Source organism: Euprymna scolopes, chromosome 22 (genome assembly GCF_053919585.1).
Source record: "Euprymna scolopes isolate OS-2025 chromosome 22, ASM5391958v1, whole genome shotgun sequence".
Taxonomy (NCBI): Eukaryota; Metazoa; Mollusca; class Cephalopoda; order Sepiida; family Sepiolidae; genus Euprymna; species Euprymna scolopes.
This window is the reverse complement of record NC_136503.1, coordinates 49,352,335-49,376,542: the sequence shown is the minus strand read 5'-3', so window position 1 is coordinate 49,376,542 and position 24,208 is coordinate 49,352,335. Positions and strand designations below refer to the sequence as shown.

At 31.3% G+C, this 24,208-nt stretch overlaps 1 protein-coding gene across 4 annotated transcripts in view; it reads left to right on the top strand.

Moving 5' to 3' along the window:
* Window positions 1–24,208, top strand: part of LOC145243439 (sodium-coupled monocarboxylate transporter 2-like) — a 245,957-nt gene that overhangs the window by 197,089 nt on the left and 24,660 nt on the right. For 2 of the 4 annotated variants that reach the window (XM_080106328.1, XM_080106327.1), the window contains exon 16: window positions 4,369–4,954. The exons of the other annotated variants lie outside the window; for them this stretch is intronic. In XM_080106328.1, the coding sequence (XP_079962454.1) occupies window positions 4,369–4,602 (234 nt within the window). In that variant the 3' untranslated portion in view covers window positions 4,603–4,954. Of the gene's footprint in view, window positions 1–4,368; window positions 4,955–24,208 lie in introns of those variants that run through there. 4 annotated transcript variants of the gene reach the window in all.

The window sequence follows — 24,208 nt, the reverse complement described above, 5'->3', positions numbered from 1 at the left end:
CACATGCATACAATTTTGCACGTTTATTTAAATGTTGATGAGTTCAAGTGTCCACGTAATGTAACATAAAAGAGGTCCCCGTGGCGTCCGAAATTACGGTCTACATTTCCATCGATTTATTTATTGCGGACTATTATTCTCATCTTTCTTGGTTGTTGTTTCACGACGTTTCGGCCAACTATTCCTTTGGCCTTCGTCAGATGGTAACTGCGACTGGATAGGATCTCCGAATCTCCTAATTCTCAGCAATAACTGCCATCCATAGTTGTTGTCGTCTCACCACGTTTTTCGTTGTCGTCTCGCCACGTTTTCATTGCTTTGCAACTTGCTTATAAGTTTTATAATTCAAGTAACTTGAGAAAAAAACACGTGTTACAAAAGTACAAATTGTTTAAACGCTGATTATATACTTAGCTCCTGCCGATCTATAGCTATATTTGCTAAATTTAGTGAAAAAAATGCTCTTATTTGTACTTTTATTAGAGAGGAAGTAACTACGATGAACGTATGTACGTATTCTTTTATTAGCAAACACAGTAGAAAGTATGCTTCTTAGCAAAAATAATTCGACTTTAACTAATGTAAAACGCACTTTACGTCTACATCTTTATTTTTATGTACTTTGTTATGCTAATTTCATTGACTATTATTAGATTATTATTAAATCTTTTTGACAAAAGTGAGATTCGAACTCGAGTATTGACATCGTAAAAACCTACTGCCTTACTAATTTGTACTCTGCTTATTCTTTTCTTTTTTATAAGGACATATATCCAATTGCGTACGAACAAACTTGAAAAGGACTTTTTAACAGCATATAGATAATAGGTTATGATGATGTTTATATTACAATACTAGAAACGATTAGAATATATCATGCGTGTTTGATATCATGACGTATATGAAATTAAATTAAAAACAAAAATCTTGTCTCACTTGTTCTTGCGGGACACATAGGGAGGTTTTGCGGAACCTTATGGTTCTGGAGAATACTGGTTGAAAAAACGCTGCCCTAAAACATAATAGTTCTTCACTTGAAAATATAGCAATACGAATGAATCACGAAATGCAAATGGCGTTCACATAAGATATAAATGATTAACTATGATTTTGAAGACTAAACCGGAAATATACCAGTTCGATATCGAACATCAGCCATCCAAACTCATTAGCCAATGAAAATAAAATATATTAACCTTCTCAATGAAACTTATACAAAACTAACAGGATAATATAGTTTTCTTGAAGCATTGTGTGCAACGTGCACATTGTGGGGTCATAAGAAGCTATCACAATTCAACAAGTGGAAATATACTAGTGTTGAAAAGGAAGACAAGATCGAAATGATTTCAAAATAAATCTTACTTTATTCAGTCACAACTGCACAGTTATGCGGTGTCTGTAACGGTGCTTTATACTATATTTCGGGGTAATACCTCTTTATCAAATGTACGTGTTTAAAATCTCTTAATATTCGTGTGGTCTTCAACACTGATAATATTAAAACAACAATGTGTTGAACGTGTTAAATGTTACAAAGAAACAAAACACAACACGAATTTATTTTTAAAAAAGGGGGGTATTTCTCTATTCGTTATATATGTACTCATAAAAAGTAAAATGTTTATCATTAACGACTTCGTTACAAAACGTTTTGAAAAAAGAGGGAGAGAAGAAAGTTAAACCTAGAGAAACCATTTATTATATAAAGGGTAGTTGTCTGTGTGTATGTGTGTGTTATATATTCAGATAAATGTTTCTAAAAAAGATAACAAAAATACCCACAAAACAAATACCCACAAAATTGGTATATTCTTGATAGTTATTGTCTTGGATTAATAATATTTAAAGTATAGAAAAAATATTAATTCCCTGGGTGGGGGGAGGGTCAGTTGACATTTCTTTTCAGTGTTAGTTATCTGGAAAGAAAATGCTAACCCATTGTGTTAGTGTTACTAATCTGGAAAGAAAATGCTAACCCATTGTGTTAGTGTTACTAATCTGGAAAGAAAATGCTAACCCATTGTGTTAGTGTTACTAATCTGGAAAGAAAATGCTAACCCATTGTGTTAGTGTTACTAATCTGGAAAGAAAATGCTAACCCATTGTGTTAGTGTTACTAATCTGGAAAGAAAATGCTAATCCATTCCACGGGGAATCTACTGTATAAAAACAGGAGTTGACAGTGTGCTCAGTTAAAAAGGAATGGATTAAGTGATGGAGTAACAGAGGTTTGGGATATAAAGAGAGACTGATAGAGAGAGAGAGAGAGAGAGAGATTGAAGATTTAATAGAAATAGGTTACACCGGATAACCTTGCTAGTTTATAAAAAAACAGGGTTATTAAAATGAGAAGAATACTCATAGAAAATATTAGGGAAACGGGTTATTTGCATGCGAATATGTCACAGAGAAAACTATATAGATAGACGTCTCGCTACATCTCGCTATATTCTGCGCTCTTTCCCATTGCCGCCATAGACACGTCTTATATACTTGAAGTATTTCCAGCCAAGAGGTAGAAAATATCCGTCCGAAAGTCATATATTTTCGTCGAATTCCATTCTGGGGTTACCTCTGACCTTAAGGTATCTCTCAAACTTTTCTATTCAAATGCGGTTCTCGTTGTGTAACATTAAGATTTTCTCTAGAATAGCTTTACCAATTTTCTACGTCTTTTAAAACCGCTGCTATCAATATGACTAATCGAATGTTAACTGTATATCATTAGCCGTAATAAATAAATAAACATATGAGGCTATTTTTATGTTGTCATAATACAAGTTACTTTCGGTTGATGCTAATCTCTACTACACGTTGTCCCCCTGTTATCAGTTTCGGTCTCGATTTTCTGTCACTTTTTATCCGCTACTGTAAATATCTTTAAGCAACTAATTATCCATGATTAGTGGGTTTTATATTAACCTTGTATATTAGTCGATCCATGCTATAGGCATGTTCTTTTGTCCTCTTTTTACTTCCCATAGTATCTTCTTGTTTATGCATAGTATAAACGGCACAATCACATTAACGCACTGGTTCTTGTTAGATCACCGTAGTTAAGCGACATTTAGCCTGATCAATACTAGGTGGGTGACCATTTGGGAATATAAGGTGCTATACGTGGGAGCAAGACGACATTTTCTTGTAAATAACTGAAAAAAAACCAACACAATCATCTCGTCTGATTGAGATATACATGCAAGTGAGGGCCGCTTGTAAATTTAAAATTCCCTAGAAATTTCCACCTTTCGAGTAAGCTGAATTAACACTGCCAAGATAAATGCGGCACCAGGTTGAAGTGAAGATATGCAGCAGGTCATTTTTTTCCTTCTAGCTTTACGGTATTCTTTTTGTTGATCGGAGAAGATTGTGCAGATGTTCAGGAAGTATTTTATTTTGCTTTGTTCGCCATCTATTAAGGCTTTTTTTTATAAAGGTTAAAGAGATTGTTAATTGGGCGATGATTGCTTTTATAAGAGGACTGTGAAAATGGGTGAACTGGGGAGAACATTACTTAAGAGTACTTAATTATCTTCGGCGTCTCAACAAGTGTTTGTCCATATTTGACTTGCTGTAGATAAACAGACTTATAGATTATTCGACCAATCAATCAATGTTATTAATCAAAAGCAGAAAATTGTAGCGCCTATGTAATAAGACAGTTAGAAGATATTGCATCTGTATACCATCTGAATGCTTACCCAAGGTGATTTTAAATTTGCATATGGTAGACACCGTACCGATTTCCTCTGGCAGACAGTTATTAAGAGCAGAAACACAGTCATTGTTGTTCAGTTATTTTAATTTTGTCTCTCTGGGTGTGCATAGGAGGTTGTTCAACGTTTTCCCTGACTGCTTTTACCGTCAGACAATTTTCCTTCCATAGTTTCTTTCTTTTCTTTTTTTTTTGTCCTTGCTCATGATTCCCATGATGAGTTTATTTTCTATGGTTTCTTTTTTGTGAGTGCTATAGTCTCTTATTCAGGTGGTTCCACAGTTTTGATATTCATATTGTATCTAAGTTGCATGTATGAATTATCACCGTGAGAAGCATTAACCTGTTTTCTCTTATTTTACTTTCGCCTCCGCTTATTTTCATTAGTTTCAGTTTCGTGAACCTTTTTCTATTATGAATTTCTTTCTTTGTCTTCAATCCTCTATAACTACAAATATCCAGTTAATTCCTCCGCGGATACAGTTTTCCTATTATTTTTATTTTTTTTTTTTTATTTATGATTATTATTAAACATTTTTTTTTTTTTTTTGTGGAACTTTCTCCGAGATTTTTAGAGTTTTATCTGCCTTCTTGTTGTACATTTCGGTCATAAGTATATATACATGATGGACTATTTCTACTTGCTATAGAGACATGGAGTGTCTTCTGGCGGGCAGCGATGTCGAGTGAGTACAATATCAGGTAGAAACGTCAGTAACAACCCAGTGGGTGCGCCCAACGCTCGACCTGGTATTCTGAAGACCCCTTCACATTCGACCAGTTCTGTGGACTCAGGAAGAGAAAGCGCCAAAACCACCTCCTTTAGCGACGATGTGTCCGTCGTGACAATCACTTCCCGATTATCTTATGAATCATCTGTATAATTAGGTCCATTGATTTTTAGTATAATTACCGTCACTATCATCATCATCATCATCATCATCATCCATGCCATGGTCATCATCTATCGACTGTTTGGTACTTTTGAACTTTCTTGACTGCAGCAATTTTGTTTCGGTCAATTTCGGTCAATTTGGGTTTTTGTATAACCTATTACCATGGCGTTCCTTCATTTTTTGACCTTAAAAAATAAGACTATTATTTTTTATCATGTGTAAATTAACACTTTCCGATAAAAAAAAATGCGATCCTACTTTTTAGGCAATTATTTTATTTTATTATTTTAAAATTAAGTGTGTGCATTAGTTTTGCATATAGATTTGAAGAAATACCCCATTTCCGAGTAATTTCAGCTTTTAAGGGTTGTTGATAAAAGAATTTTACCTCTAACCCTAAGTCCGAGCAACTGCCAGTTAGGCTTGATCTAGGATGGCGTTAGAAGGACGTAAACAATGTTTTGTTTTCTTGGTTTTTTTTTAATAATTTATCCGTGAAAAAAAATGTTGTGAAAAATAATTTATTATCGGAAAATGTTTATTGAAATGATTTACAAAAGATGTTCCTGCTTTTTCTCTTACACCGTTATTCAATAAATCGAAATAAAAAAATGTCAGCAATATCAAATACTTGATATAAATTAAATCGCAACAGTCAAGAAAATTCAATGGCACCCACTTTTTTCTATCATATTTTACAGTTTGTTTGTTTTGTTTTTGTTTTTGTGTATTAATTTATTTATTGGCAATGTTTGACTGCCGCCATATTGAAAAGGACGTTGATAAAATCAACTCAAGATACAAAAGTCATATCAAATTAATATAAAACAAAGCGTTTCATCAAAACAACGCTATTGCAATTAGCACAAATGTACACATCGTCACTATCACTACCACAATAATAATAATAATCATCATAAGCATCATCATAAATTAGGACACGTGTTTAATTATTATCATCATTATTAATTCTATTTTCATAAAAGGCGTTACACATGAGCGCCATTTTTTTTTTAATCGGAAAGAATTCAAAAGAAATATAAAGTGAAAAATAAATACAAAAAAGGTTTTACGAACAGAATTTATACAATAATATTGCGTGGGACGTTATTATCATTGGCATATATATATATATATATATATATATATATATATATATATATATATATATATATATATATATATATATATATATATATATACCAATTTAAAGGCGTTCAGCAGGAAAGACTCATGAAACGAGTGCTCAATAAAAAAGAGCAAAATATAATATTTTTATTTATATAGACAAATATTACATAGTCGTTACACTGAACATGCTAATGCTTCGGGCAACTGGTTGACAAAAACCAAAAGTCCTCGTTAAGTGACGTAATATGGCTCTGGCGACAACTGGTTCTCAAATAGAAGAAAAAAATGTATGTTTTTATAAAAATAAAATGTTAAATTTAAAATAAAAAAAGGGAGAGGTGATAGGTTAAGTGACATTTTAGACTCCAAACTCTGCAAATTAAAATTTACAACAAATTTAATTTATTATTCAACAAGAAATGAAATATGAGTTGAAACCTTAAAAATTCGCCCAATTTCATGGTGTTTCAAAGAATGGCTTTTATCTTCAGAAGAAAGCCCTGGGCAAAATGATATTTATAGGCTATAAATTTTGTTGGTCAGCACATAAATTGAAAACTATAAATTATGAAAGAAGTTATATTTGTATGGAAGTTGATAATCCTGAAGCAATGTATAGGTTAAAAGATATTCCAAATGAAGAAATAGTGAAAAATGTGGTACAATCCAAAGAAAATTCTGGCGGGGAATAGCATTTTACTAAGTTCTTTCCTTGGAATATAACAGCCATTCTTTGAAACACTATGAAATACGGAAATATTTTTAAGTTTTCAACTTGTATATCTTGTCGAAAAATTAATTTGTTGCTAATTTTAATTTACAGAGTTTAAATTAATTTCTTAAATATATATGTATTTATATATATATATATGTATATATATATATATATATATATATATATATATATATATATATATATATGGATTCCAACGTGAGAAAAATGTATATTTAAATGAGTCGAGTCACCAAAATTGTTATATTTTTATACTTATTTTATTATTTCATGTTTTAATTTTTAATTTTTAATTTTTTTAATTATTTAGATCATTGTAATATTTTTTAAGTCGGTGAAATAATTCTTAACGCGTTTCGGACGTTCTGTAAAGTGTCCTCTTCAGAAAGTATTCAAAATGTAAAAATATTTAAAATGTATAAAAGCGTTCAAGATGTAAAATCGACAAATCTTACACAGACGCTGCCAAAAACCTCAGCAATACAGTGGGCTTACATTTACATAAGAGCAACATTAAAATTGCAGAAAACAGGCACCTCTATGTTTCAAAACATGTGCATATATGCAGTGGAAATAACTTCAAAATAATGCCAATCTTCCAAACAGACAATCACTTTTACTTACTTACACAGGAAAAAAATTTCATAACAAGAGATTCACTCTCGAATTAAACACAGCTTAATAGAAATACACAAAAAAAGGAAATGCAAAACACACTTGCACACACGTGCATATACATACAGACACTCCACGCCTAAATCAGAACCGACACATTAAAACACACACACGCACGCTCACTCACACACACACACACACACACACACTTACTTTACTACGAGACCAACAACACTAAGAAATACCTAGAATCACAGTGTAGCATCTATTCCGATACTACGATACTACACCTGCCTCTCCTGGTCTCAGAAAGTGGAGGAAAAATCTTTCGTGACTGAGACAACTCTCATTCTTATTCTTGTGCCTATCAAGAGTGTCCCCTTTTGGGGAACATGATCTTCTCTACACTAAAAAACACAACTATGTGTCTAACTCTGCCCACGTGGGGAGACAAATGGATAGAAACTGGGAGATGCCCTGTGTTTGTCCATAGATGTAGCTCCTTTATATTAACGAACGCAATATTATGAATACCTTAACCGACTAAGACTGAAACGAAAGTCACAACGGAAAGAAATTAAAATCTATAATAAAAAATTTAATGAAAACATCCCTACCAAATAACGAATTCTAGACAAAGTTTACTCAAACTATAAGATGAAATACACATTGTACAAACCAATACAAAGAAACACATACACACACTCACACACCCTACACACACACGAAAACACACACACACACACAGACGCACTTATTTGACCAAGCACCAATGCGCCCCACTACTCCACGCCAGTAAAAAGAAAGATAAGGAAAAGAAAAACAGGAGAAACGTAAGTAAGAGGAGGAAAAAGCAAAACACAACAAAACTCAATGATCGTAGTCATTGGGTTTTGTTGTGTCTTAAACAATGGTAGGGGAAGAAAACACCGATGAAAACTTTTAAAAACAGTTACTAATCTTCTCACCTCTTGGAAACATGTCATCAAAACGCCTTTTTAAATATTTTACATTTTGAATACTTTCTGAAGAGGACGCTTTACAGAACGTCCGAAACGCGTCAAAATCATTTTAATGAATTAAAAAAATTATTACAATGATCTAAATAATTATAAAATTAAAATATTAAAAAAATGAAAATGTTAAAATAATAAAATAAGATAATAAAATAACAATTTTTGGTGACCCCACTCATTTATATATATATATGTGTGTGTGTGTGTGTGTGTGTGTGTGTGTGTGTGTGTGTGTGTGTGTGTGTGTGTGTGTGTGTGTGTGTGTGTGTGTTTAATCAGTATTTTCTTCATTGTCGATGGTTACTTCGAAAAATGTCAACCGAAACATCCCCAAAAGTGTATCTATATCATATTATAATTTACCTCTCCCACTATTCTTTTTTATTGTATGTTTTTAAGTGTTGTACAGAAGTAAATAACAATAATAATTTCAAAATTGAATCGCCTCGTGTGACTATCTTTTCCTTTTTAGTAATATTAATTACAATTAAAAATTACCTCAACTTTAATAATAATCATGGCATTGCTCCCAGTATTAAGTGTATGTATATATATATATATATATATATATATATATATATATATATATATATATATATATACATTTAAAAGAGTGTAGCCATCAACAATAGTAGGTTTTTCAGACTTTTATCATTTTTAATATTTTAAATTATTTTTATAACGCGTTTCAAGCCTTATTCGGCTCTCTTCAGATATTTTTATATGAAGGTTTTTTTTAAGTTAAAAGTGTGGAATTTCTTTTTGGAAAACATTATCTCTACCAACACTGATTGTGTTTTCGATTAGCAATAAACTGCCTCTTCTCAAATGGTGAAAAGGCAATGCCTGCGTGATGGACTTCCTAGAACTGCATAGGACCAAAACTATGTTTCAGTCATTAATGGACAAGCAATCTCAACAATGACCTAAGACTCTGGTGATTTTGAAGCGGAAGGAAATTTTATTGAATAATATACACAATAATAGCCTGAAGGTTTGTGATGAGAAATGAATTACCGTTATTTACATTGTTTATTTTTTCGAGCTGTCTTCCTCATCAATATTGATATTTCTGCTTATTCTACGATTCAACCGATGTGTCTGTTTCGAGAGTCTTTAGATTAAAATACAAAAAATATCATTGGATATAAATACTCAACAGCAATCATATCAAAAACGATATTGAAATACTGAAAAGTCAGCATGGCCTTCTTTTGGTACAACTCCGGCTTCGGGAAGTGTCATGGAGCTTCCTCGGCGTCTAAGCACTGAGCTGAGCATGGCCAGTTGTCGTAAAGAACCAACTTTTTATAGCAAGTCACAACCTGATCGAGAAACGGGTCGTTCTTGTTGCGTAAAAGAAAGAATGATGACACTTTATAATGGCGTTTCGGTTTTCTTCAAGCTTCGCACTTCCATCGTTTCTGCGAGCATGTTAGGATGACGGCGTTGAGGTGAAAATAGTCCATTTGAAGGTTTATTTCGACCGGTTTTTTTGGAAATGAGATTTTTTTCGATGTTTCGTGTCAAACGTCAATGTTAATCGTTATTTAAAAATAAAACATTGAATCGGAATCTCGTTAAAAAATCTCATTCCAAAAAGGTCGGTCGGAATTTTATAAAGTATATTTCTTATGTATGTAATAGTTTTTTTTTAAGTTGAAATATTATAACATATTTTTGTTCGTATGCATAATAAAGTTTGTAATGTAAATGAAACAAAAAAAAAATAACATTGACGTTTGATTTATAACATTGAAAAAAATTCATTTCCAAAAAAGTCGGTCGGAATGAATCTTCAATTGGATTAATTTCTCTTCGACACCGTCATCTTTACAGGCTCGCAGAAACGATGGAAGTGCGAAGCTTCAAGAAAACCGGCGTTTCTTTTGGTTGTCGTTCAATTCATGGGACAACCATTTATCAAGTTTTCTTTTCTTTCCTATTTCTCTCAAACGGTTGGAAATCGGCGTATACGTTACGTCTAATTCAGAAGCAAGTTCTCGAACAGTTGTGCGTGGATTGGCTTCGACTAAGGCTCTTAATTGATCGTTCTCAACATTCGATGGCCGACAGCTACGGGTGTTGAGTTCAAAATCACATTGGGTAGATTTAATGTTAAATTACGCAATAATATAATTATGAAGTTGGGAATATATTAAGAAATAGTGAACATTGCATAAAACATCACGAAAACAATGGCTTTTTAATTTATAAAAACCATATGACATTTTAATACGCGCTTTTATTATATAAATACCATTTCATTATATCAGATGCTAAAATGTCATATGTATTCTTTTTATAAATAAAAGGTGTCTTTTCATTTTTCATTTATTTTTTATTTATATAAAAATATTTATTTGTAAATATACATTTTTATACACTGTTTTATTATATCAAATAGTAAAATGCTATATTTTCCAATGAAAAAAGGCTTCCTTATATGTAAATCATCTAACACTTTAATACACCTTTTTTTATTGTATCAACTGCATTTTAGTATATCAAATACTTAAACGCCAGATGGTTTTAAGTATAAAAATGTTTTCTTTACTTATAAATCATCTGACATTTTAATACGCCTTTTTTATTATATCAACTGCATTTTATTATATCAAATACTAAAATGTCATATGTTTTACAAGTACAAAGTTAGATTTTTATATATAATCCATACGACATTTTAATTCATCCTTTTATCATGTCAACACTGTTTTATTATACATTGTCTTATAGCTATAAAGATCGTGTTTTTATTAATAAACTGTGCGACATTTTAATATGTCGTTTTATTGTTTGAACACCGTTATATTTTATCAGATATAAAAATGTCATCCTTTTTAGAAACCCTGTATTTTATTTATAAAAATGAAATAAAATATTGATAAAACAAAACGGTGTTTGTACGAATAAAATTATGTTTGATTTAAGTTATAAAACCACATGACATTTTAATGTTATAATCTATAGCAATCTATACAATTTTTAGCAATCTTTATAATTTTTAACAATCCGTATCCATCTAATCCCGCTGCTCACTGAATATGCAATTTACTCCGTTTATCCAGCCATCTCCTTATCCTTCCTCGCGCCATCCGCCTCCATATTCTATTATACCCCTCTATTCTTTATAGCTCCTAAAATATCGTATGTCCTCAGCTAACTAAAATTCACCTACATTAGCGTAACACCCTCAGATTGCTCCGCTCGCCCTCGCCTATTACACTCCTATATACCAGATAATTTAATACCCCTACTGATCCGCTAACTGAATGTCACATTGAAATGCTTGCAACAATAGTCCTAAGTTCTTCTTGTGAGAAGCATTAGGATTCGAAATACCTAGATATAAAGAGCTTCTCCAATTACTGTCTTATCAACAAATAAATCTATGAATACCAGGATATGATTTTGTCTTGTCTATAATTGCTATTATTATATTTTAGCTCCACCATAACTGTTAGACTTTACACATCTAGATATGGTTAATCTTAAGGAAGCGTTATATACTTCTTTAACCTCCTTTTTATATTATATATATATATATATATACTATTATAATAATTATTATATAATATTATATATATACATACACATACGCATACATAAATATATATATTTATATATATATATATATATAAATTGACATTTTTATATTTACATTTCATATGTATGTATGTATGTATGCATGTATGTATGCATGTAGAATCCCGGGATACGGCATTAAAAATTAGTAACAAAATGCATTACAGTATATAATACACATGTAAATAATCAAATAACATTAGAAATAACATCGTAAGACGGGGGTAAATGCCATAACCAGGGGCCGGAATAAACATTGTATTCCATATCGTAATCTGAGAAAACCGTATCCTTGGGCTACCATATCCCAGGGTTCTACTATGTGTGTGTGTGTGTATATATATATATATATATATATATATATATATATATATATATATATATATATCTGTATATTTATATGAATGATTCATCTGATAGTGTTAGGTCCATGATAAATTATTTGCTGATGACATTATCTTATTACACCTTACACAGTAAATATATCTCGGCGGTTTATCAAATTGTTGAATGAACATGAACATTTGAATTTAATATAGAAAAAAAATGTGAAGTTTAAAATAGTGAAATATGTAATATAAATACAAACAAAATAGGTGAATATAAAGTAGTTTAACAAACGCGATTTGCGAGTCAATTTTAGTGATAATTAAATGTGATGACATTATCGTGTTGTCCGGGTCTACAAGCCACTTAGTGCGATTATGTATTCATTGATATTAGGTATTAGTCATACGTATTAGTCCTTTTTGATAATATAATATTTATGAAATCAGAGTCAATACAACGTGATTCAGCTTGTTATGTTAGTAGCTGTGCAGTGTGCACTCGATATAATATATTTTTATTTCGCACACTGCAAAACAATGTGTGTATGTGTGTGAATAAAAGTTAAAAACTTAAACAATTCAAGAGATTCCTGAGTGAGATTTTTTTCTTTTTTTTTTTTTTTTTTTTTTTTGAAAAATAAATATTATTAAAATAGTCTCTATGGTTATTGGCTTATAATAAGCTATATTAATCGGAACTTTATTATATTGAAACGGTAGATTTCAAGAATTCAAAAGACATTAATTATAATTTCAAATATTATAACCAAGCTCTGTAAATAACAACAATATCTCAACAATGTTTATCCATATGTACGTGCATTTTTCTAAAATCATATTTATTATCAGAATTATATTTAAGTAAAGCTTCAAAATTATATGATTTTCATACACAACATATTAGATTTTATCAATCATAATTCCAGATTATATATATATATATATATATATATATATATATATATATATATATATATATATATATATATTAGTGTTGGAATGACTAATATGGATCACAGAATAGACGCTGCGAGTCTATCTCTGCTTTATCGTTATTTTCATAGCAAGTACTCGTCTGGGCTTCAATTTATGGTCTCCCCTCGCCAAGCTTTCACGAGGAATACTCGTCTAGCTGAAAACACTGTCAATAATTTCCCCCACTCTTTATCTGTGCCTAAATCTAAACGTAGATTCTATGAACTAAGTTCCTTTCTTAAAACTGCATGCCTGAGGAACCGTCTTCCGTTTAACTGCTTTCCAACTGATTACAATATGGTCGTCTTCAAGTCCAACGTAAACAAGTTCTTGATCAGCCGTTCCCTTTAAGTAATCCAATTTACCAAATTTACACTTCTAGCGATTACTATAGTGTCCTTTTTATTTCTGTAAATTCTTTAACCCTTATCCTCGAGTGGCCTCTTGGCCTTGATAAGTGATGTCTCCTATGTAAAAAAAAATATATATCAGGAATCGGAAAAATTAGAAATTTTACGGGTATTGGAATCTGTATCGCAATCGGTATCGGAATCGGAAAAATTATGTGCCTGTTTTCCGATGCCAAAAACGATTCTTTTAATTGTTTTTCTTATTTTATTATGTTTAAAGCAAAATCTTCGACTGCTGGTAGAAATGACACAAATAATGAGTGTTTATTGATTTTTAAACAACCAGTAAAACTAAAATCGAGAAATCACCCTCTCCTCACAAAGGTATTTTTTTACGTTTGAGGAAACATTTGCACATGTAACGTGCGTTTTACTGTTATTGGAAAAATAATAATTCTATAGTTAAATATTAAGATATTTATAAAGAATCGGAATCGGGAATGTAGTAATAGGTCGGTGATTGTATCGGAACCGAGAAATATATTGGAATCGTCCAATCACAAATATGTGTGTGTGTGTGTGTGTGTGTGTGTGTGTGTGTGTGTGTGTGTGTGTGTGTGTGTGTGTGTGTGTAAAATAGCTAAAGTATACTCCAGTGTCAAGTTAGAAGAATAGAAATCATACACTTTTTGAAGAGTTACTTAAATGTAAGATTGTAATAAAGGTGATATTCTGAAACGCGGGTATATATATATATATATATATATATATATATATATATATATATATATATATATATATATACATTTTTAATACATCAATTAAGATCAATCAATTCTAAAACAAAAAGTTACTACAACGTAATTTTTATCCAATTATACAACAAACATGTGTAGTAGGCACGGCCAAAACGGAAGGAGAGAGTAAGTATTTTTTGACGGCGTCTCTTTTTAAAAAATCTATCAAAAATAAAGTAATTATCCAATCAATACGAAATTTTCTCCGATTATTAAGTAAAAGATGAACTTTATAACGGGGTACTTTTTTCATAATCGATATTTATATTATTTTTGCCTACAAAACCCCCTTCCTTATCTGTGGTCACATATATGCTTAACACAATCAGCCGAAACTGAACAAAATATATTGTATTGTTGGGAGGGTAAGGATTGTTGATAAAACAAACAAAACAAAACAACTGTACACGTATTAGATTTTAAGGTTGAAATTTTGAATTTTTAATGTGTGTTTAATTTTTCATCTTTTATGTTCTAATGTGTGAAATTCGTTGAATATGCTAATAATAATTATTATCATTTAGAGAAAGAGAGGGGGAGAGAGAGATTATTATTATTAGTTTTAAAAAAAATTACTTCAAATCTTTGAAAAATAAATGAATAATTTTCTTTTAATGAGTCTAATATTGGTAATATGCCATTACATAGGAAATGCTTTGAAGAATCGATACCAAAAAAAGAAACAGTCGATAAATAATTGCGCATTTTGCTAAAAATACGATAATTTCTTTCGGTAATTTGTCGTTGCGTGATTTTACTTCACCTATGGTAGACTATAATGCCTACACACAGTTGTTCCTATTTACAATCAGTTGTTATAGCCCCCTTCTTTTTTTCTGTGACTTGCGCTAGACTTAGTTTGAAGTGTGGAGACTTCCATCTACCACACTCTCTCGTCTAGAAACACTTCGCCCTGATGGCAAGACAGGGTCAAGACAACCAAGCGTGATACTAGATGCAGAAATTGTCTCAAATACGTACGGTGCCTAGCATTCCTAAAATGGTCACCCATCTTGTACTCGCCATCCTCATCGTTGGTTAACTTCAGGGCTTATGTAGGCAACAAATATATATATATGAGTGTGTGTGTGTGTGCGTGTGTGTGTGTGTGTGTGTGTGTGTGTGTGTGTGTGTGTGTGTGTGTGTGTGTGTGTGTGTGTGTGTGTGTGTGTGTCGCTTATGAAAAAAGAATTAAACCCTTGTAAAGTTGATTCTTCACTTAATCACTAAAACAAACGTTAAAAATACATGGAAATTTACAGGACTAAATGAAGTTCATTTAGTTCTGTAAAGGCTACCGTAGTTTCTTCCAAACTATCATTAAATTTTGGATTTATAAATTTCGCCATGCAAAATCTGTAGAGTAACATAAAAGATGGAATCATTTGAAACCCAGATACTTATTTAATACTATTTTGGCATATTCTTATAACAAATCATCCTAAATCTTATTTAGACAAAAAAAAATTGATTCAAAAATTTTTTTAAATATTTAAATGTGTAAGCCATCGAGACAAAAATGGCGGTGAATGGTGTTTTTCGGAAAATTTTAAATTTAAATTTTAAATTTTAAATTTTAAATTTTAAATTCTAATTAAAAAAATAGTAGAAAAAGATTTATATTATTTTGCTTTTCATATGAAAAAAATCAGGCTTTTACCTTTCTGGAAAAAAGTTGCTCAAGAATAATGGATTTTTATAGATTTTAATTCGTTTAAAAAGAACTTGTTTTTCTTCCATGTTTTTGGCTGTGCCTAATGTGTAGCATCGTATAGATGCCACACTTCGTTCTGTTTGCTGTATTACAATTAATAATGCGGTCTATGCGCTTGAGCTCGGCAAACATAAGCAGCAAATAGCTTAATAATTTAAAATTTGGCCAAAGGTTTCTTGAGTTATTCTACTTTAACACAGAGACGCCGGAACACGAGTGTGCTATGATATATGTATGCATTTATGCATATATATCTTTTGTATTTGCCGAGCGGTCTTTTTTTTTCAGCTGGCATGTTGTATAAAATGGCGCCTAAAAGTTGTTGTTCGGCTATATTCCTCTCAAGCGCTTTCTATCAGAGCATCCGATTATCATCAGGAGCGGTTCTTGCTGCTGCTGCTGCTGCTGCTGCTGCTGCTGCTGTTGTTGTTGTTGTTGTTGTTGTTGTTGTTGTTGTTTTCTTTTTTTCCTTTGGGGCTTGGTGAATTTATAGTTTTTCTTATTATTGATTATAAAGGTGGGTGCATTTTATTTTTTTATTGCGATTTTTTTATTTTATGGTTCATTAATTTAGTTTCTTGTTAGTTATTAAATACTGTTAGTATATCCCGATGTTAAATGAGATCCAGTTAAAAGGGTACTGTAGCTTTTTTTATAAGTATGGCTTCTAGTAATTTTAGTCGTCGTGTGCAATTGTTAAGGTATCGAATTTTAGTATTGTTAGTTAAGATATTTCTAATGTCGGACGACTATATGTTTTTATCATGGAATGTTAGGTGTTCTTTTATGGCACTATTGTCGACTAAATGATAGGTTAATCGTCGGGGGTATGCTGTGGTGTAGCCTATGTATGTATGAGTTTTTAGAGTGAGTTCGGAGACATTCTTTGAAGAGGTAAATAAATTCATACACTATATTAGTTTGGTTTAGTGTGGTGCTAGTATTATTGTTGTTTTTGATTATTAAATTGGATGTTTTCAATTAAGTATAATATATTATTAGTTTGATCTTTTTGTTCTGGTCGTTGGGTCTGGTGTATCTTTTAATTAGGTGTATTATTTTTTTCATCTGTGTAGTTAATTTTTATAGTATACTTTGATGGCGTCGTTTTTGTTAAGGTTAGGGTTTATGTTTTTATTGTGGAGGGAGTTTAAATAGAGTTTAATGCACTTATCGACTATTTTATTAGGAAAGGTATTGTTTATTTGGGTTTGTTTTATGTTTGTTAGTTCTTTGTTGAATATTTGTCGGGTTGATTCTATATTGTATGAGCGGTGAATCAAATTTTTTATAAGGGCAGTTTTATATTTTTCTAGGCATTCGCTATGGTAATTTAAGAGTATTGTACTATTGTTGGTAGTTTTTTTTTTGTTGTTTTTGTTTTTTGTATGTTGAGGTTATGTATTTTATGGGGTTGCTTGGTTATATTATTACGTCGAGATTTATTATTTATGTTTAGTTCGTGTGTAAATTTGAGGATGGAGTGTGTTTCTAGATGTAGTTTAAGTTTTTTTTTAATTTCTTGTACGGATTCGACTGCAATGAATATGTCGTCGATATATTGGGCATAGATAGTGGACTTATTTTTTTGATCTGGCTTACCAACAAACTTTGGGTGCCATTTTATACAATATGTCAGCTGAAATAAAAAAAAAAAACAAACGGCTCGGCGAATGAAAAAGATATCCAGAAAAACGGGGAAAAAATAACTCTGTCGTGTTAAACCAGACGTGCTTGAATAATGACTTGCTGGCAATATATATATATATATATATATATATATATATATATATATATATATATATATATATATATATATATATATCAGATTAGCCCATCAGTCATGTTCAAAATTTTATATTTGTTGTTTCAATAAATGATACACTGTTCTAAAATTGTTCAACGGGTAACAATTTATACCAAATGTAGAATTTATATACTTTTAAACTAATAAATTATCCATTCCTATCACCAACCTCCATCTATTCTGCTGTCTCGTTTTTACTATGAAAGTACTCGACTGGGCTCCAGTCTTTGGTTCCTGTTCGTAAGACATTCGTCGCAGGAATTCCTTTTGCTACCACGCCGAAAAATAACTTTCCATTTTTTTATGTGCCTAGCGTAAGGTGAAGCTTATTTACAAATACAGCACAATACCGCGGAACTACTTTACTGCTGCGTAAAAATTAGTCTTCTTAAAATCCAATGTCGACAAAGTCTTGTCAACAAGAAAATGTTCCATGAGTAATAATCATTTCGTACCATGAATCAATATTTGTACTCACATAGTGTTCTTCATCTTTCACATGTTAATCATTTCTGTCTCATTAACCATTTTCTTCGAGTAGCTCTTGGTCTTGGTAAGTAATGCTACAATATATGTACGTATCTTACGCAAAGTAGTTGTTAATGTTACATCCGTTTCTAATATTTTTTCCATAGCCTAACCAATTTTGAATTTGTTATCATTAAGTTCACCTCGATTTTCATTTCTTATTTTTCAACTAACTAAAGTATGTACTAGGTGATCTACCCGTTTAGTACCATATAATTAAGACGTGTTTTTAATTGTATGTCTTCTGTTATTTTTTTTTTTTTTTTAATAATGACTGATATTTTATTATCTGACTAAAGTCTAAACCTGGTATGAGTTTGTATTACTATACACACAGATTCGAAAAAGTTGTCAAAAACACAAATATATAACAAATAAATGTTATCAAAGGTACGATAAGTTACTTTTCTATCTAACTGGATACTTTTTTAGTGCTTTTATTTAATGGAACATGTTTATTCAGCTCGAAAAACATACAGTGTTTACCGATGTATTGGAAAATTAAAAATGGCGCCGAACTCTCTGTTGAACACGGAAAATTTAGGGAAATGAGTTAAAAATAAAAAATATATACAAAATACTGTCTAACAGTATTTTGTATACTCGCTCAATATATGTTATCGTGACATAGACTGACATATATTCTGTGGGTTTTTAACAGTATTTTGTATAGTATTTTATTTTTAACTCATTTACCCAAACTTACAGTGTTCAACAGAGAGTCCGGCGCCATTTTTAATTTTCTAATACATCGGTAAACACTGTATGTTTTTCGAGCTGAATAAACATGTTACATTAAATAAAAAACACTAAAACAATTATCCACTTAAGTAGAAAAGTAACTTATCTTGCCTTTGATAACATTTATTTGCACTATATTTGTTTTTTGATAACTTTTTTGAATATTTGTGTATAGTAATAAAAACCCCATCGGTATACTTCGTTCGGGGCCATTTTGAAAACCTATTTCAAACTCGTAAAAAAATATATTACAATTTTTATACCCGGACCGTATAAATACGTTTTATTTATATAATCAAGCAATCTTAAACGTTTACTCTCAGTCATTGAGACTTTGGGTAGATGAGAAATACAATGAATACAAAATAGTTTTTTTTAATCGATAAATATCACCTGTCACTAACATGGCGGACCTGTTTGTTTTATTTTTGTTTTGTTTTTTGTTCTTTTTCATAAAAAAAACACAAACAAAAGTGAAAGTTTCAGCATATATCATAATGAAATGTATCAATAAATATTTATTGAATATCGAAAGATAAATAAATATAATAATATATTTATATCTGCTTTTCATAATTGTTTTAAATATGTTTATATACCAAGAATGAATGATAATGACAATTTTTTTTTTACTTTTTTTATATAAAATACATGAAAAAATCAAAATATGAAAATTGTAATATATATATTGTTTTTGTATAATTTTGTAATTGTTGTTTGTCTATATAATAAAAGTGTACGTATGCATGTCCGGCTCGATTCGCGATATAAAGAAGAGAAAGTGGGGAAAAAGAAGATTTATTAAGGTGAAAAAAAGGATATTAGGCAGCTGTTGCTTTTTCAAAAATTGATACCGGTCAACAAATTCAGAATTCAGTTTTTAAGCTTTCTGTCTCTGCTACAGTTTCTGCTTTGAGTACTGAATATTTAGTAGTGTCTGTTTGTGTGGATGTGTCTGAATGAGAGTGAGAAAGAGGAAAAGGCCTAAGTTTGAGGTAACAACGGTAATAGAGTTGTCTCCCTTTTCTTGTAGATCATTTTCGTTTCATTGATTTCAAACAGGGAACAAAAGTTAAATTGCGAAGTGAGAGCGGGTAGGCAGATCGATAGCAGCGGGTGGCGCCAACTACTTTTTATTATTATCATTATTATTATTATTATTATTATTATTATTATTATTATTATTATTATTATTATTATTACCAGTTCAGCCCGGCTTTGCTCGGGCCCTATGTACTGTTCATAACTTGCCCTACGTGTGAATACACTTTATGTAAGATTTCAAATGTTTAGACAAAGGTCAAATCTTTTGAACTTTGAACACTTGGTAGCCAAATTTTCGGTCCAACCCCCTATGTCTGAATAAACTTTATATAAAATTCAAATGCTTATACCAAAAACTGGCTGAGATGTCAAATTTTTTAAAACTTTGACCCCAATTGTGACCCTTTAACATTTATTATTTTGGTCTCAAATCAAAATACAAAGTTTTACTCATGTCCAGATAACCTACATCTAAAATTTCAAGTGTTTAGACCTAAAATTGGCGGAGGAATTTGGTAGAATGTGCAAAGGTCAACTCTTTCAACTTTAACCTTTTGGCAGCCAAATTTCTGATTAAAAAGATTTTCCCAAACCTCAATACTCCTTATGTCACATCTCGAGTCTCTAGACCGAAAATTGACAGAGTTATTTGGTAGAGAAATGTACACAAACACACAGACACACACAGACATTTTCACTTTTATAGATATATAGATTATTGGCTCACAAGGAGCTTTCACACAGGTCATCAAAGATCTCTCCTTGACAAAGCTGAATCCACTGTGAAAAATTTCCCCCACTCTATATCTGCGCCTAAATCAAAACGCGGATTTCATGAGCAAAGCTTCTTTCTTAGAACTGCACGCCTGTGGAACTCTGTTCCGTCTGCCTGCTTCCCTCCGGACTACAACTTGGATGCCTTCAAGTCTAATGTTAACAAATTCCTAATGAGCTGCCCCCCTAATTAAACACTTCATAAAATCTCCTCACTAACGTGATGTACTTACAATAACCCTTATCTCTGAGTGGCTTCCGGGCCTTGATAAGTGGTGATCACTGTGTAAAAAAAAAAAAAAAAAAAAAAAAAAAAAAAACGATCTGTGGTGTTCCCTGGAGGCTGAGTGACAACAAGTCTCCCCAGATTTCCAGTACTCTTCACCTCTTTCGATAGTATTATTATTATTATTATCATTATTATTATTATTATTATTATTATTATTATTATTATTGTTATTGTTATTGTTATTGTTGTTGTTGTTTTTGTTTACTAGGAGTTGTCACACAGATTATCATTAGAGATTAATCCCTGATAATAAACGGTGGTGTTTCCTGGAGTCTGACTGATAACAAGTCTATTCAGATTTTAAGTACTCTCTACCTGTTTCGATAACCTTTGCAACTTACTTTTCCTTATCGCAACAGTCACTCATTGGTATTGTATACGGAAGAAGCTGCTTGCAGTATTATTTGTAATATTTACTTATTTTTTTTATACTTAGAGCTGTTTTATGCAGTCGAGTTATAAATGAATCGGATTAATGCATATTATAAAATAATATTATTAATAGATTAATGCAGGTTATAAACATAAAATTTATAAGTCCAATCGGTACATGTTTTACAGGTCATATGCTAAATATGTTGTCTTTGAATACACGTTATATTGTTCTTATTTGTCTCGTACATAAAACACGCTTCGAAATAAAAAATTTTTTAAAAAAACAACTACACAATGAGAGACCTATTTCTGCCGCTTTTTTCCTAACTCGCATCTTTTAATCGACTAGTATTCGAGCTCAGTCGGTGCAAACGCCTTTTATGATCTCTATCTTTATAAAGTTAGGTTTTTGCACGTCATTATTATTTTTTTTTTTTTACGTGCTAGTGCATACGAAATTCACTCCTAAACAAATTAGCCGGGCAATATGAATTCATGAACACATTTACTGTCCCTAGTGACCGAAAAGAAGCAGGTCGAAAGTAGGGGGTGGGGCTTAAGTGATAAGAAATGCGTGGAGAAAAAGTTAGGAAGTGGACAGTATCTTTCCAAGATAAATTTATTTTCGGAAGGCCGAGGTCAAGACAGTTAGCACCCTAGAGTAGTTGTATTGGCAAAATTTAGAGGAAACAGATATTACACATTGATCATGACGATTTCTGCCACATAGCTGGCCTAAAAGGTAAATTTACTTTTTCTCCCACAGAAGGCAGAATGTGAAACAAGGTTGATTCCATAACGTGGAAGGTTATATTTTAAAAATATAGTCTGGATTCCTCGGTAAGCGTGCGTAAGGTGACAGGCTATATATATATATATATATATATATATATATATATATATATATATATATATATATATATATATATATATACACGAGGATCGTTCCAAAAAGTAAGTCATCATATTTTCTAACTAAAAAAAAAATTGAAGAGCTATGAAGACTGGATTGGTACCATTAAAATTACTGATCGTTTGTGCTTCAGAATTTATACATAGTCACCACCATATTCAATGCAATTTTGCCAGCGATGGAGTGGTGGTTGCGCATGGTCGCTTTTTCACTCACATCTCTGAAATGGATGAACGCATCTCCTAACTATGCTGACATCAACTCCGTCGACTTCGTAAATATTAAACAGGCGCCGATAAATGCAGATCGGTTCAATTTTTCTGCATGGAGGAATTCGATGACGCATATCTGCTTTTGACGCACGTCCATGGAGGGGTAGCTTTCTCGGAGTGTCACACCGTCAATATCTGCAACAAAGAGATGAATGCATAGGTTCAGTTATTATAACAATGTAATCTGCAAGCCACTCTTATCCATTCGGGTGGAATAAAATTAAGATGCATTACTTTTGGAACGTCCCCCGTCTGTATATATATATATATATATATATATATATATATATATATATATATTATTATTATTATTATTATTATTATTATTATTATTATTATTTGTACTTGCACGGTGTTGGCTGGGTTGCGGTTATATTATTTTAATTGTTATTTTTTGTTTGCACGTTTTAAGGTTTTAGGCAAAAATAAATAAAAAATTAGCTTTGTATAGTTTTATGTATTTATTTTAATGAATATGAGATTAATATTAAACCCAAAACCATAGTAAGTCACGTATAAGCGAGAAAATAAAGAAAAACAGGCACTTTGGTCACATAATGTCAATAATTTAACGAAGAATCAGAAAAATAAACACCTATGTAAGGCAAAAAAATAAATAAATAAACGCCTATGTAAGGTAAATAACTTCAACTTAAAACATTAGTTGTTTTTCTTGTTATTTAAGTTATGCTCTGAAATAAAACATTGTTTGCGAAAGCGACAATTATTCCATGGAGGAATCACTGTAATTTCAAAGGAATTAAATCGAATTACATTTTTTCTTCTTAGCAATATTAACCAACGATAAAGCAAAGAAAGTGACTATTCAGAATGAAATAGTAATGTGTGTGTGTGTGTGTGTGTGTGTGTGTGTGTGTGTGTGTGTGTGTGTGTGTGTGTGTGTGTATAAAGTTATGAATAGTACATAGGGCCCGAGCAAAGCAGGACTAAACGGCGTGTATATATGTGTGTGTGTGTGTGTGTGTGTGTGTGTGTGTGTGTGTGTGTGTGTGTGTGTGTGTGTGTGCTTTTGGTAAAAACTGTTGAAGCAGAGATACAGAAAGAAAGAAAATGATGATGATGATGATTCCAAGTAGCCTCTAAACGATCGCACAACGGATCATTATTGACCTAGTTCCTAAGAATGCTAGCCATAATAATATTGTAAAACTATTTATTTGTGTAGCTCTACTCTTCACACGCACTTGCACACACACACACACACACACACACACACACACACATATATATATATATATATATATATATATATATATATATATATATATATATATATATTTACTTATATATTGCATGTGTACGTGTGAACGTTATTTTATTCTCTTCATTTCTGTCACAAGTCTTTACACTCGACATACACTTAATGCGTGTCAGAAGACTTTCACGTATGTCTCTTCCAATTGAATAAATTATTCCGTGAAAGCATTCAAGTATTGAATTGTGTTTACTTATTTTCTCTGACCTAAAGAAATAATTAGAAAATGAAACTGTCGATGTGCGTCCGTGTGTCAACGTGGGTGTAAGTGCTTGTTGTGATTATAACAAATAATTTCTTTAAATCAAAAATATTATGATTTTTTAT